At 35.9% G+C, this 14,437-nt stretch overlaps 1 protein-coding gene across 1 annotated transcript; it reads left to right on the forward strand.

The window, feature by feature from the left end:
• Window positions 1-4,402: 4,402 nt before the first annotated feature.
• On the forward strand, window positions 4,403-11,182 carry LOC144450277 (homeobox protein Hox-A9a-like). Its single transcript, XM_078140875.1, has 2 exons — window positions 4,403-4,814; window positions 10,794-11,182. The coding sequence occupies exons 1-2, from the start codon at window positions 4,403-4,405 to the stop codon at window positions 11,180-11,182; spliced, it is 801 nt and encodes a 266-aa protein (XP_077997001.1).
• The last annotated feature ends 3,255 nt before the right edge of the window (window positions 11,183-14,437 follow it).

The following is a 14,437-nucleotide window of genomic DNA, read 5'->3' on the forward strand; positions in this document are numbered from 1 at the left end:
TACATAGATAGATACATACATACATACATACATACATACATACATACATACATACATACATACATACATACATACATACATATAGTCAGACAGACAAATACATACATACATACATACATACATACATAAGTACATGCATACGAGACACAGACAGACAGACAGACAGACAGACAGACAGACAGAGGCAGTACATGATACTTAATTCTATGTTCCTTTCAACCACTTGCACACGTTATTGAAACTCACTTCCATCACAATGATCACCGTTACATGTTAATCTTGTCTTTGTCAGAATCTCTACTTGTTCCATACTCATTTCGTTTTCCTCTGTATGTTTGTTTGTTTGTTTCTCTGTCTCCACTTTTCTGATGCTCAATGAGTTTCTTTCATTCTAGATATTTTGCAGTACTAACTTTGACTTATTTAAATACGGTACAACGGTAGTCATGGTTATTTACTATAGTGTATGGTGGAGCGCAGTAGGAATGCTGGTAGATTTTCAATGTAAACAAAAGTACGCAAAACGAAAATTGCTATTCCAGATCTGTCTGTTTCAAACAGACGAATAAGAAAGAGGTAGGAAATAGCTACGATGACAAATTCAGATGCAAAGATTTGGTTTTGAGGTCACGTGATGTGGACAGATGGAGTTGAGTAAAGAAAAAAGTTGTCGGTAAAACGTTGGTCTTAAAATGTCCACATGACAACAACGCCGATACTTCGTCATATCTTGGATGCAGTACAACTTTTAATCAGATTCGAACAGAAAATCGCGACAAAAAAGGCCTTACAAATACCTTTAAAATTGTCTCATTTTTTCAGAAAATGATACCTATAGGAATATTAGGGATATAGATTGAAATCCTGTGATATTTTATCGTCAAGGGCAACATTTGACCAAACTTTGAACGTGTCGTGTCTCGTGTGACGTCAGAATTGCATGTTCTGTTTCATAGAAATCTATAAGTATAACGACGGGGTTTGAGGTTTATCCCTTGGAGGCAGACGAACATGACACAAAAAATGGTGGTGATAAAAAAAGTTGATAAAAATAATCAAACTTGAACGAGGCGGTTTTGGGCTTGCCTGGTACAAACAGACGAACAAGGGGTCGATTTGTTCTCATAAATAGACATCTCATTGTGGTAATACTTAAGATGACAGTGGAGTTGAAAAGACGCTGTCACGCGTGACGAGTAAGTAAGACTCTCGTAAAATCCCGTAAACTTGCACCATCGTCGGACATAAAAATACTTATCCTATTGATACCGCCATTCTTATGTTTAATGCCAAAAGATATTGACATCCGTTCAGTCTAGTTCTCTTGTTTAGACCAAAAGTGTCGTCAAAGGATATAATCGAAAATTTGGCATTATTACGCGATGTTTATTTAGCAATGACTTGTGAGATCGGTATTTACGAATTAACGATATATTATGTGCTCACACTATCAACCTTCATAGAGTGGAACGGCTAAGATTTAGTCGCCAGGAAAATATGTGAATGATTTCAATGTTAGCTTCAAACCTCAGTCAGTGATTGTTTGTGTGAGATCGTCTCCAATGAGTATACCAAGTGTGTTGGGTATATTAATAAGTTTCAAGAATTTGCCCATCTGCCTATCTGTTTGTCTGATATATATATATATATATATATTTGTGTGTGTTGTTTATGTATGTGTTGTTTGTTTTTTTATGTATGTCTGTCTGTCTGTCTGAATGTATGTATGTATGTATGTATGTATGTATGTATGTATGTATGTATATATGTATGTATGTATGTATGTATGTATGTATGTATGTATGTATGTATGTATGTATGTATGTATGTATGTATGTCTGACTATCTATCTACCTACCAATCTACCTAAGTACCTATCTATCTATCTATCTATCTATCTATCTATCTATCTATCTATCTATCTATCTATCTATCTATCTATCTATCTATCTAATCCCTCTTAGCATGTTACTCGGCCCCAGTGTCTAAAAAAGAGTACTGTTGCATAATTGAGAACTGAATGTTTGGTCCGTACTACTACACTGTTGTACACAGCACAATTGTTGGGGTGCCCTTCCGTGTGATGGATATTTTGCCTGAAGTGGTCTATTCACTCGGGGATTATAAAAGTATGCCGATAAAAAGAGATCTGGTATTCCATCATGGTAAACTGTCAGTCTGACAGGGATTAGATAGTTGTATTGTATTGTGTTGTACATCGACTATGTAACAAACCACATTGGAGGACATTTGATCTTTTCAACCGAAAACTTTCCCTTCAACTAAGAATGGTCACAAATTTCTTGTTTTACATAACTTTTTAACGACTTCCATGCAAATTTTGGATTCTAAGTATAATGATTACTCTTAGAAATATACCGATAGCAAAATGGACGCTTAACGAACACTTTCCTTTCTGTTTGGAATGGTCACAAATTTCTGGTTTTCTATAACTTTTTGACGAATTTCACGCAAATTTGAGGCTATTAGTATAGTGGTTTCCTTTAACAATATACATATGCCAAAATAGACAATTACCCTGCCACCTTTCTTTAGTGAACCGAAATTCTAATGCTGCACGATGTGTTGACCCATCCTTTACAACTAACGCAGTTAAGCTATAACTATTGCGTCTAAAATTGACATATACTGAAATAGCATTTTGCGCGAAAAATTTGTGTTTATTTTTCTCTTTTAAGCATCGGGGGTGATGGGGAAGGGGATATTGCACCCACTTCCAGTTACCGGTTTTTTGTTCTTCATTTTTAACTTAATGCGTCAGGATGATGATCAAAGTGTTTACAATGTAGTTGTTACTCAACAGATTATCTAAATAGACACTTTCCACTTCCCACCTAGTCGTTGTGACAGGGCATTATTGGTTGTGAATTCAAATTACCATAACTCTATGTGCAGATTTGGATCGTGATAAAATATATGAAAATAGTTCACTAGGGATTCAAAGTTTTAAAATAATAGAAATGAAAATTTTGATCTGAAACACACACAAATTCCCTTGTCGCCATTTTCACAGCAAAACATCAACACATAATTAAAAAAGTCATTTTTTTTTCTTTTTGAAAGCAAATTTGGCAATTAAACTTATTATCTTGTTCAGACCATGGGTAGATAAATTTGATGAGTACAGAGGGCAGACAACACTGTATAGTTTATATTGACGTCAATTGCTCTGAGCAGTCAATAAAACATGAAAATCAAACTCCAAGTTCATAGGGACAAAGGTGCCTTCACACTTACCACAATAGTTGTGAGATCAATGCCGTAGGCGAATCAAGTAAAATTCAGTTACAAATCGACTAAACTCTTGGTATGTTTGTTCAACAAAACTACAAAGGGAATCAACAAAACACATTTTAAGCGATGACTCCTACCTTTGCAAGTTTTTTTGGACAACGAATCTCATACAGATACGAAAAGCGTCAATTGATTGAACGTTTTAATTAGCATAAATAAACTATGTTTGATGACGTTCATTTGGTTTTATAACTCACCTACGTGGCTCCTAATTGGGATAAATTAACATCGGATTTTTGAAATTCCAACATCCCATTAAAGATTTGATATTCTTTAAAATCGATTTTGCAAAAAAAATTCCATTCAGGGGGGTTTTCTAGATTGTTAAAATTCGGAAATGTAGTAAAAGCTAGCAGACTAAATGTGGCATGTTAACATAGTGCAGGCTCGTAAACCCACTACTGTAAAACACTTTTTCAATGGTTCACTGTCATCAGCACACATGTGTCAAAGTCGTCTCCCTCTCTTTTTAGTACATGCTAATTCTGCCGCTCAATTCCTTTGACGACATTTTCCGTCAGAAAATGTCAAATCTGTAACAATTCCACACAGCGTTTACTAGAATTGAGCTTCTTTGATGAGTCAGTCGCTCGAGGGGAAAAGACAGTCTCCTAAACATACGGGTATTTTCAACCATAACCAATAACATTCACTTTTACGTTTGCCGCATTAGCCCCGTAATGTGAATAATATATCACTGTAACCCCGGCTTGTGTCAATATCTCGTCAAAAATGACCCTTAGAAAGTTCTAGGTTTGGCTTTTATTTGATCTAGGCGCAAATAGAGTTGGTTTTGTACATGCTAACACGCAATTTACAGTAAGTATAGATAGTGTCCGTCGAATATTATATCATTCAGGTTTAGGGGCCTCCATGGCTCTTTCCTTTGCGAAGATTAAGGCGCAATAAAGTTAATAAAGGGTCCCCAGACATTTTGTGATGAAAACTACAAACACATGCCGGCACTACACTTACTACAATAACATAGCCTATCTTAATAACAAGGGGGAGCAGTCGAGGGCCAAACTTCATATACATTCAGTGGTGAGTTCACAGACACGAGGGAGGCTATATCTACACGGTCATGATGCAGTGGGGTTCGGGAAAAGATTGGTCGGTGACGGCAGCGAACACGGAATTAGCTCAATGTTTTAGTGCCCGGCCATCACCAATGACGAGTATGTTTAATCGGGGTGACAACAGCGGTTTAATGAGTCCGGCATCTACTACTGATCAGCACACATCATTTCACTGTCGTTATCCCTACTACAACAACCTGGACGCGGCGTCGGCGGCTACGGGAGGCCACAACGAAGAAATGTCTTCCTGGACGCCACTAGATTTTGCTCAATCTCGACAATTCGCCAATAGTTTCAATCACCATCATCACCACCATCCGGCGATGTTAAACACGTCACCGACTGCAGCGCAACAACAGTATATGTCGTCAACAGGATATCAACTGCAACATAACCCAGGCTATCCAATGAATATGACCGGTAAGACAAATAAGTATATGACACAAATTGTCGTCTGCTCATATTTCTTTTCCGAAATCGCCGAAATTTTGATACAGTTACACAAGTTTGTTTACCTGAAATTTGCGACGTCTAAAATCGCCTACTGTGTATATACCTTTGGATGAGTCTGAAGGTGAAAAATATGTCACCTAATGCATACTAACATACTACTCACTATTAACCCATCATATGTTTGAAGCTCTCGGAAAATATTGAAATTTTTACTTGACTTAAAAAGACATAATAGGATTATGGAAATGATAGTAAGTATGTTATTTTATGTCGCATAAATCAGGTGTATTCTTTTTTGCACCTGTCCGATCCTTGGGAGATACAAAGGCGATACATTTGACAAATTCGAAATTGGTCAAGCATGAATATTTACAACAGGCTTTTGATCAGAAGACAAGAAGTTGTATCATTTAAAAAATGAAAGAATCTTTCTCTTATCTATAATGACAAGTACGTCATAAATGTCGACGTTCAAATTTGGTTTTAAAAATGAGCGACACAATACTGGCTATATTGTCATCACTAGACTTGAGTTGGTTGATGGAGCCATCTTTTTATACATTTAAAAAGATTAAGGGACAGCCTTAGCTTGCGTTTTGCCTTGTCTGGCGAAATATCAAGGAAATTGACAAGACCAGAAACATACCGCCTAAAATTGTCGTCTGCCCGGCGTTACTACTGTTAAGGGCGCGGTATTTTCATTGCACGGCAGGTGTTCTACTCGCCTCGCTTCACGAGACCATTCGAAAGGTTTTATGCAACTGTCAATCTGTAGCAAAGGGAAAAAGTAAACTTTATATAGCTGTAATTTTAGTATAAACCCAAAACTGCCAATATATGGTATTTTAATATACACCACAAAGAATATTACGATTAGTTATAACTTTCATACAGGAAGCTTCGAATAAAGGGACAGGAGTGTGTTATACGTTTGAAGAGAATGAAACTGGATCGTAACCGTCAAAATAAAACTGACAACACATACTGCGAGTTTTTTGGTGTAATATAAATAATCCTAACGTTAACGGCGTGAAACAGTCAACGATACTATTTCGGAATGTTACTTTTATTTTCCCTCTCCGAAAAAAGAATGGATTTTGTTCTGTAAACCGCGGGAAAGAGAAAGTCGTCTGCGCGTGGCCGTGACAAATTTGTCAATTTCACAGGTAAGACTTTCCCATGGTGGCGGGTCGACGAATTTCACATTCCGGACTATCGTCTCAAATCTTTCAAATATTTGGATCCAGGCGTGAGAATGTCATTCTTAGCTTTGGTATATCCCTTTCAAAATGAACGGGTCGTTATTTTGTTCCTCTGTACTATGAAGTTTTGTTCCTCTGTACAGTGAAGTTTCCTTTCCATGTGTACGGTATCAGCGATACCGGGGATGCTCTGCTACCGAGGTCGAACCACTGTTCTCTACAACAGCTGCTCAGTTGACGCATCCCTACGGATAATCCAGTCATTACCTAAAAGTTTACTATTTGGAATCGTGGATATGTAATATATTGTGGAAGACTTTCTTTCCCTCTGCCATATATGTGTCTAATCACAAAATCGATACTATTTACATTTGTTTGGTAACGTCTACCTAATCAAGAAGTGAATGAAATTCCTCTACATAAATTCTAGGCGTTCTCGTTCAATGACCGAACATATCACACTCTCGAGTATAGAACAACTCCACAAGATAAAGTGTTCTGACAAAATGACGTATTATTCTTATGAAAGGAATCCTCATAGAATCTAAGTTTGTCGTTGATACATATTTCACATAAATACTCATTACACTGCATTAAAGTATTCCCCAAGATACCACAGCTAGTGAGATCCCAAGTGAAAGTTTCATCGCATTAGGACTGGTATGTCGTCAACTATTTTGACGACAGCAGTCCTTCCCGCCTTAACAAAAATTAACCCAAATTTAAATACACAGAAAATCTTATTTTCGGTTACCCTTTGATAGATTTCGTGTGTCTTTTCCAGCTACCTTCAACGTAATTGCCGCCATGGTCGGGTTTAAACGGTGTAACATGTCCGAATTGAAGCAGTTGACCAGGCGAAGGGCTCGTGTACGTGTTTCGAGTGAGACATTTGTGCTAAAACATTCACATTTTAAGTTGCCAAAAATCTAAGTCTGCATAACCTAATGTATGTATCGCTTACGTGAATACAATTTTGTTTTAGAAAGTGCAGGTGGGTTTGAGTTACGCTACCCAAATGATTGTTGTTTCATGAAATGACCATGAGTTTTAGGACATCCACTAAGTGAAGACTATATTATACCCAAGATATCACAATTGGTTAATTTTTCAAAAACATGACAAAAATAGATAAAGGAAAGAACCACAGTGTTGTCGCAAAAAGAAGAAAAATATTGACAACGTTTGTATTGCTGATGTCCAAATTCAACAACCATTTTTTTGCGTCAATTCGCGAATATCCTTTAGTGCAATTTATACCAGTCTAAAATAGAGTTGAAATACGCCGCCAAAAATTAAAAAACAAATTTTGAGGGGAAATATTTGGTGCAGACGACTTTAAAATATGTAGAATTTCACGAATGAAGATAAAGAGAACATCATTCAGCAGCTTTCAAAAATAGTATCAAGTAAACGAATTGTTTGTTTTAGAAATTAAGCGCCAAAGATTACTGTTACAGATAATGGTACAGATTTAAGTAATGTACAATTTTCACGGGTTAGAACGTCTTTGTATCGTCAGAAACTTACAAAATAGTATAAGACAAACAATATATTTGTTCTAGAAATTAGACAGGGAAATGTCAAAATAGTTCAAGAAAAGTACAATTTTCATGGAAGACAGTGTAAAAACCGTAACGGCTTCTAGATCAGAAACTGTCAAAACAACATCAAGCAAAGAAAACAATTTTTTCTGGAAATTAGGCGGGGAAATTGTGGTAAAAATAGTGAGAAATGTATAATTTCCATGGATGAAGACGGAGTGAACGACGTTGTAGTCAGCAACTTCCAAAAGAGTAATCGTATCGCGTCGTTCATCTATTTGACACCCGTCATATCATTCCCAAAATAACATTAAATTTATCCAAATGACATACTGATAAATTTTACTGTTCTTTAATCCTCAATATCCAGATATTATTCAATATTGACACCCATTTACACTAATTTTAGATACCGTTCAAAATGGCCTTTATTAGAACATTAATTTTTGAGCTAAAGACTAACTGTTGAAATGCTTGGTGTTTCTGACGACAATTTTGTGCCCCTCTACAATTTAACAATGTTATCATGCTTAATCACACTACCTTAATAACTTTTCCTAAACTGTTATTCAATGATCTCGATAAATGTTTATGCGATAATAGGAAATGAAAGATGCTGGTTTGGTTGGAACTCATAGTTGCGTGTATGCTGGGTGTACTTATTAACTCCACGCACGCCACATTGTCGAACGCTTCTGAATAGAAACACGACTCGCTGAAGCAGATTTGAATGATAGAAAAGACGGAATTACTATCAATTAGAGTTTGTGACATGATCACTTGTTGACGTATCAGTACAAATACACTTCAATACAAATCGCATACTAAATTGTCTTTCCCTTGCCACCATGCGGGTCAATCTGTAACTCGGTACGTTGTACAATACGAAACTGAAGATCCATATTTTTCATGCAAAATACTATAAAATGATCACTTTTAAACAATATTTTAGAAGTAAGTGATTTATAAATGTATTTTCATCAATCCCAAACTAAAATGAACCTGAAATGTTTCATAGAGTCACTAAAAATTATAAAATTTTGTTTGGAAAAGGTCGATCGGAATTCAAAAGTGTCGGGTACAGAACAGTTTGAATTAGATGACACAGTATGTATGCCAAGCTAAAGTCAACAGAAAAAGAAATACGGTACATGAAAAGTAGGAAATATGTTAGCAATATTATTGAAATAATTCATGACTTTATGAACGGTATCTGAATTTAAAGTTTGTAGAATTGTTTGGTTTGAGAAGTGTAATATGGTACATAATTTTACAGACCGACTAGCAACACTTGGAAAACTCGGACCTTTGAATATATGTGATCGAAGAAAAAGAAGTGGCAACGTTATGATACCATTTTCCAATCGACTCCACTATTAAGTTAAAAGACGACAACATATCATGCTGCAAATGGCAATAGAAATGGCATTTTATGCATTTTATAGTAGTTAACAGTTATGGCGGGAAATAATTCAGCAGACGACAATGTCCGTTTCAATTCATGCAACCAAAATTTGCACCAGATTTAGTAATTTTCCAGCAAACATCGTTTGGCACATTATCCAATGTGTAACAAGTAACTGTGTTTTGTTCATTAATATCATAAGTTCCTGGCCAAGAAATATTCAAAATTCCGATTTTTTGTGTGAAATATGTCTTATTTTTATGATAGTCTGTTATGTTATGCTGCAGTACAGATCAAAACAGGCGCTAGCAGTTTTGTATTTAGTTGAATATTGCATGAAAAGCACAAAGAGTAAAGAAAACGGTAGTAGAAAGAATTCACATTGTAATCTCGTCTGTAACCAACAATACGCATTTGTCTTTAGCTATGACATATAACCTTTCAAATGCTAATTCCTATTTTTCACATTTTGCATCCTATATACGCTCTTGTCGGGTTGTCATTTTAAAATTAACATTCCTTGTATTAAAGATATCACTAAATGATAGAACAAGCGAAGGTCCTATCTCACTAACACGCGCCAACTATTAATCATACACAAATCACCAGACGACATTTTTTCGCGCCTTCTAAAAATTGAAAATTTGTTACGAACTTCTCCCGATCAATGTAACTTTCCTCGAGAAAAGAAACCGTGACTAAAAATGTATCAAGACCAATTGACCTTTTGGTATCCTGACGATGGAAATAGGGTACATACTATAAATTGAGAACACTCTACAGTTTCGTTCCACATTAGAACAGATATACATTGTATCCTAATGATTGCCTTGGTCTTTCTCTACAACTCACATCACTGCCTGGGGCACGAAGCTTAAGTGAGGGTGAAGTCGCATTCATATACTGGCAACCACCAGTATGTACAAACGATCATGTTTAGAGAGACACAGAGAGAGAGAGAGAGAGAGAGAGAGAGAGAGAGAGAGAGAGAGAGAGAGAGAGAGAGAGAGAGAGAGAGAGAGAGAGACAGAGACAGAGAGACAGAGAGAGAGACAGAGAGAGAGACAGAGAGACAGAGACAGAGAGAGACAGAGAGAGACAGAGAGAGAGAGACAGACAGACAGACAGACAGAGACAGACAGACAGACAGACAGACAGACAGACAGACAGACAGACAGACAGACAGAGACAGAAACAGGCAGACAGAGACAGACAGACTTTTACAAAGACAGACAGACAGACAGACAGATTCGCAATGTTTGAAATGGAAAAGTCACTATAATCGATCACATTTCGACATAGCTAAAACACGGAATCAAAGCAAGCGTCTGTAATGTGTAAAATATATACGAATATATATATATATGTATATTTTTAACAAATATCGTCGGGAGGGTAAAGGGAACAGACAAACTTTACAATTAATGTTTTGTATTCTTGACATAAATTGAATCAATTCTTTTAAATGACTAAGATGTATAGATGAATCCACACCTGTTGAAACTTACTTCAAATGATTTTTTAAATAAACTCACAATATGTAATAGTAAAATATATTAACAGAAAGATGGCATCTTTTGAAGTCTGTTTTAAACTTACTCCGACAACAGGTATCTCTGATGTGTATGAAGGGAGTAAATTCCAGATTTCAGCTTTAGTAAATTGTGTGCTGAATTGACCAAAACTATTTCTGTATTCGGGGAGGTAAAGGTCATCTCGTTCTTGTTGCATCCTGACATGAGAATTTTGGAGAAAGCAGTAACCGATTCATAAGTTTGCTGTTTGTTATTTGTAGGTCCAGCAAGTTGTGGTTGGCTGACCACCTTCACAACAACACCAAGAAGGACAAAAAGAAGACCATATTCTAAACTTCAAATCTTTGAATTGGAAAAGGAATTCCAACAAAATATGTACTTGACACGTGACCGGAGAACCCGCCTATCACAAACCTTGAACCTGACTGAACGACAGGTCAAAATTTGGTTCCAAAATCGACGGATGAAACTCAAAAAGATGACAGAGAGAGAACGAAGCGAGCAAGATACGCTTCAACAACAGCAACAACAGCAGCAGCAGCAACAACAACAGCAACAGCAACAAGTACCGCAGCAACAAGTGCAACCACAACAGCAGCAACAACAACAGAAACAGCAGTCACAGACAACACAAACTGTCATTTCTTGAAGCTAGAACGACCTAGTAGACATATCAACCATTTTTGTCAAACATTTTAAATGTTGTCTGTCAGTTGAAAAACAGAATTATTGTGAGTTTTGAGAGAAGGAGCGGTGAGCGGAGACACAAAAACAGCAAATGTCCGATTGTAATCTCATGTTGTCGGGAGATGACAAAATGCCGAACTGTTATATAACAAAAATGAACGAAAATACCGGATTACTATATATCAAATATGTACTGATTTTTAAGGACTGTGTCTTCAAGACTAGATTGTTCTCATCTTGATTCAGGGCGATGAGAACGTTTACTGTTTAGTGTATCTTGAAACAGAAGATGGACATTAATATCGGCAGCTATCTCGACTTGACGATCACCAACATTCTGCGTCTGTCGACAAAACAGTTCCCGCCATACGAAAGAACAGACATTGTTTCTCTCCCCGATATTTTTGTGAGAATCTCAATTTTAACACTGAAACAATTTCCAGTATGAGTAGCTAGACATTCGAACGTGCATAGGTGTCAAAAAGACGAATTTTCACAATTTTTTGGAGGACCGGAGGTATGTGTATTCCGAAAAGTTGAAATATCACACTTCCATACAAGCAAAACGTATGTGAAAGAAGACTTTCAAAATCGTGATAGATTTCTTTATTTTTGTAGAAAATGTAGCTGTGAAGGTTTTCTAGAAGTTTCATTCATTGGTCATGAACCTGACTTTAAATATATAATGTTTAATAGAGAGTCTAGTCTATGTGAGTCCAAACATGTATTTTGAAAATAATTTTCTTTTTTTAAAAAATTGCAGACGTTATTGTGTAACAAAGTATTTCTCGTATATAATGACCGAATCTAATAATCTCTGCCCACCAACAATGTGAACGAATATTTAGTCTACATTTTTTTTTTAATGCGCTCATAATTTTGGAAACATAAATGAATTAAACCAATTTTCAAAAAATTGAATTAACAACAGTTCTTGTTTTAAACCCTATCTAAAATTGGAGCAAGACGTACCAAAAAATTACAAAAACAGTAAAAAATGTATGATTATATATTTTGGGCGGGAAAGAGCTTCAGAGCGAGAAATGAATGAACTAACGACGGGTTCTCTAAACCCAGTCTAAAATTGAGTAAAATTGTTTAAAAAATTCAACACAGACTAAAAATTGTGTTCACATTTTGGCGGGAAAGAGTTTGATACTACAAGGAGTTAAGATGCATGTAATTTTTACCGTCTCAATGCCACATTTTGATTTTATAAATACACTTTTGCCAGGGGTCTGAGATGCATTCGGTATCTTGCTGACACTTTTTTTTCTTAATTTTTTTTTTAATCTTCGTATTTGAATTTGTTTCTTGTATTAGTAATTTTCAGACTCCTATTCATGCACTTTCAAACTGTTATTTGATTTTTCGACATGTTATTTTGATGCGGATAATTATTAGACCAAAAAATGGGAATAGAGTACTGTCAAATGGACAACTCAATTACGAAAAAAAAGGAAAGTTTAGATTTGCAAAACTCGTCAACGTTCCTTGAAATCATAGAATTATGTCCGCTAGATTTGCAAGAGTTGTCACAAAACACCACAATTGTGAATTTTATTTATAATGTTTTGGTCTTGAATAAATTCTATCGTTTTTGTACCCTTATAATTGGTTTATATCCCGTCTTTGGTATTACCTTGGTTTGTCCTGACATGGCAATTGTAAGAAAGACTTGCATAAACCATCAGACGACTTATTTTCGCGCCTCGTGATTTTTCTTGACAAATGACAATAGTGAGATGGACGCACAAACCTCCAGACAATATTTTTCGCGCATAGTGATTATTTTTAACCCCATCTTTGGTATAACAATGTACCTTGAATTCTTCCCGACATGGTAATTTGTGAGCTCGACTTGCACAAACCATCAGACGACATTTTTTGCGCCTAAAAACCGTTTCTACCTCGTTTTAACCCGACTTTGGTGTTACCTTGACTCTTTCTCGGAACTGACGCTGGCACTTGTGAAATAGACTTCACTATATCATACATCAGGCGACATTTTATTTCACTATCGAAAATTTTCCGTTTCCAAATTTGGCCATACGGATTTTTTTTTTTTTTTTTTTTTTTTTTTTTGCATTTTAGGTTTATCACCGTATGTCGTCAACAGTTGACAAATGAGTAATAAATGTCTAAAAATTTACGTTTATTTCTTCTATGTACATATGGTGGTTTTCCCTTTGGAAATTACTTAAAATATGTTGTTTTAGAAAAAAATGTCAAAATAAAACCCGGTGTGTATGATATCTTGTGAATAACCAAAACCCTTTTAAAAAAAAAAAATCATATTTATGTTCTACCTACCACTCACATTTTGCAGCTTCGTGTCATTCGTCAGGATTTTCGGGGAGGGGAGAGATGAATATTGGCTAAAGTGAAATCCCACTTGTGTAATATAATTTAACATTTGAACAATCAAAATATTTTTTTTTTCAAACAATTTTGTTCTACGTATTGTCTATCACTTATAATCTGTAATCAGTGTAATATATGTAAAATGATCTTTCTTGTTGATGTGCCAAAAAGATGTTGGTGTAAGAAAAGTATACAACCTACGAGTCTGGATTCCCGCTTTTGCTTCAGGCGACTTTTTGTAGGGAGCATAACGACACTCTCCAGTTCACAATCCTATATGTAAGTAACGTTTTAACTAAAAACGCGTCCTTCCATTCTACCGTCTGTCAATTTTCATTTTTGATTGTATTTTACATTTTTTAGAAGATTTATTTGCTAGAAATGTTTTATCTTACTTTCGGAGTGACGGGAGCATTTTGTCCTGACCTCGTGTTCCAATATTGGATTATTCCTAAGGATCCTATTTGGATGGAATAAACGTCGGGGGTGAGCCTACAAGTAGGTTCCGAAATTTTCCTATTGGTGTTGTCATTCGGGTCGAATTTCCTGTCTGGCAAAATATCCAAGGACAGAATTATGGATGCTCTAACACTACAAATTTACCAACACTAAACATTTTTAAAGATGGCGGTTTTGTGGTTTTGACAATGTCTGCATAAAGTGTAGCTCTATACAGTATTAACCGTGGTCAGAATAGTAATATATATGTAATGGCCTTTTAAAATCGATTTTCTTGTCAGTATCAGGCTAGGTGCATCGACGTTATCGTCCATTTTTTTGCGCCCATCGACGTTATCGTCTGCGGGCCTTTTCAGCATTTGTGTTGGTTATTGGCATTTTCTCCCAATATTTC

Source organism: Glandiceps talaboti, chromosome 19 (genome assembly GCF_964340395.1).
Source record: "Glandiceps talaboti chromosome 19, keGlaTala1.1, whole genome shotgun sequence".
NCBI lineage: Eukaryota > Metazoa > Hemichordata > Enteropneusta > Spengelidae > Glandiceps > Glandiceps talaboti.

Coding starts and splice junctions, on each gene's coding strand:
- LOC144450277 (XM_078140875.1), top strand. CDS start 4,403: ATGCAGTGGGGTTCGGGAAAAGATTGGTCGGTGACGGCAGCGAACACG. Junction 4,815..10,793: donor CTATCCAATGAATATGACCG/GTAAGACAAATA, acceptor TGTTATTTGTAG/GTCCAGCAAGTTGTGGTTGG.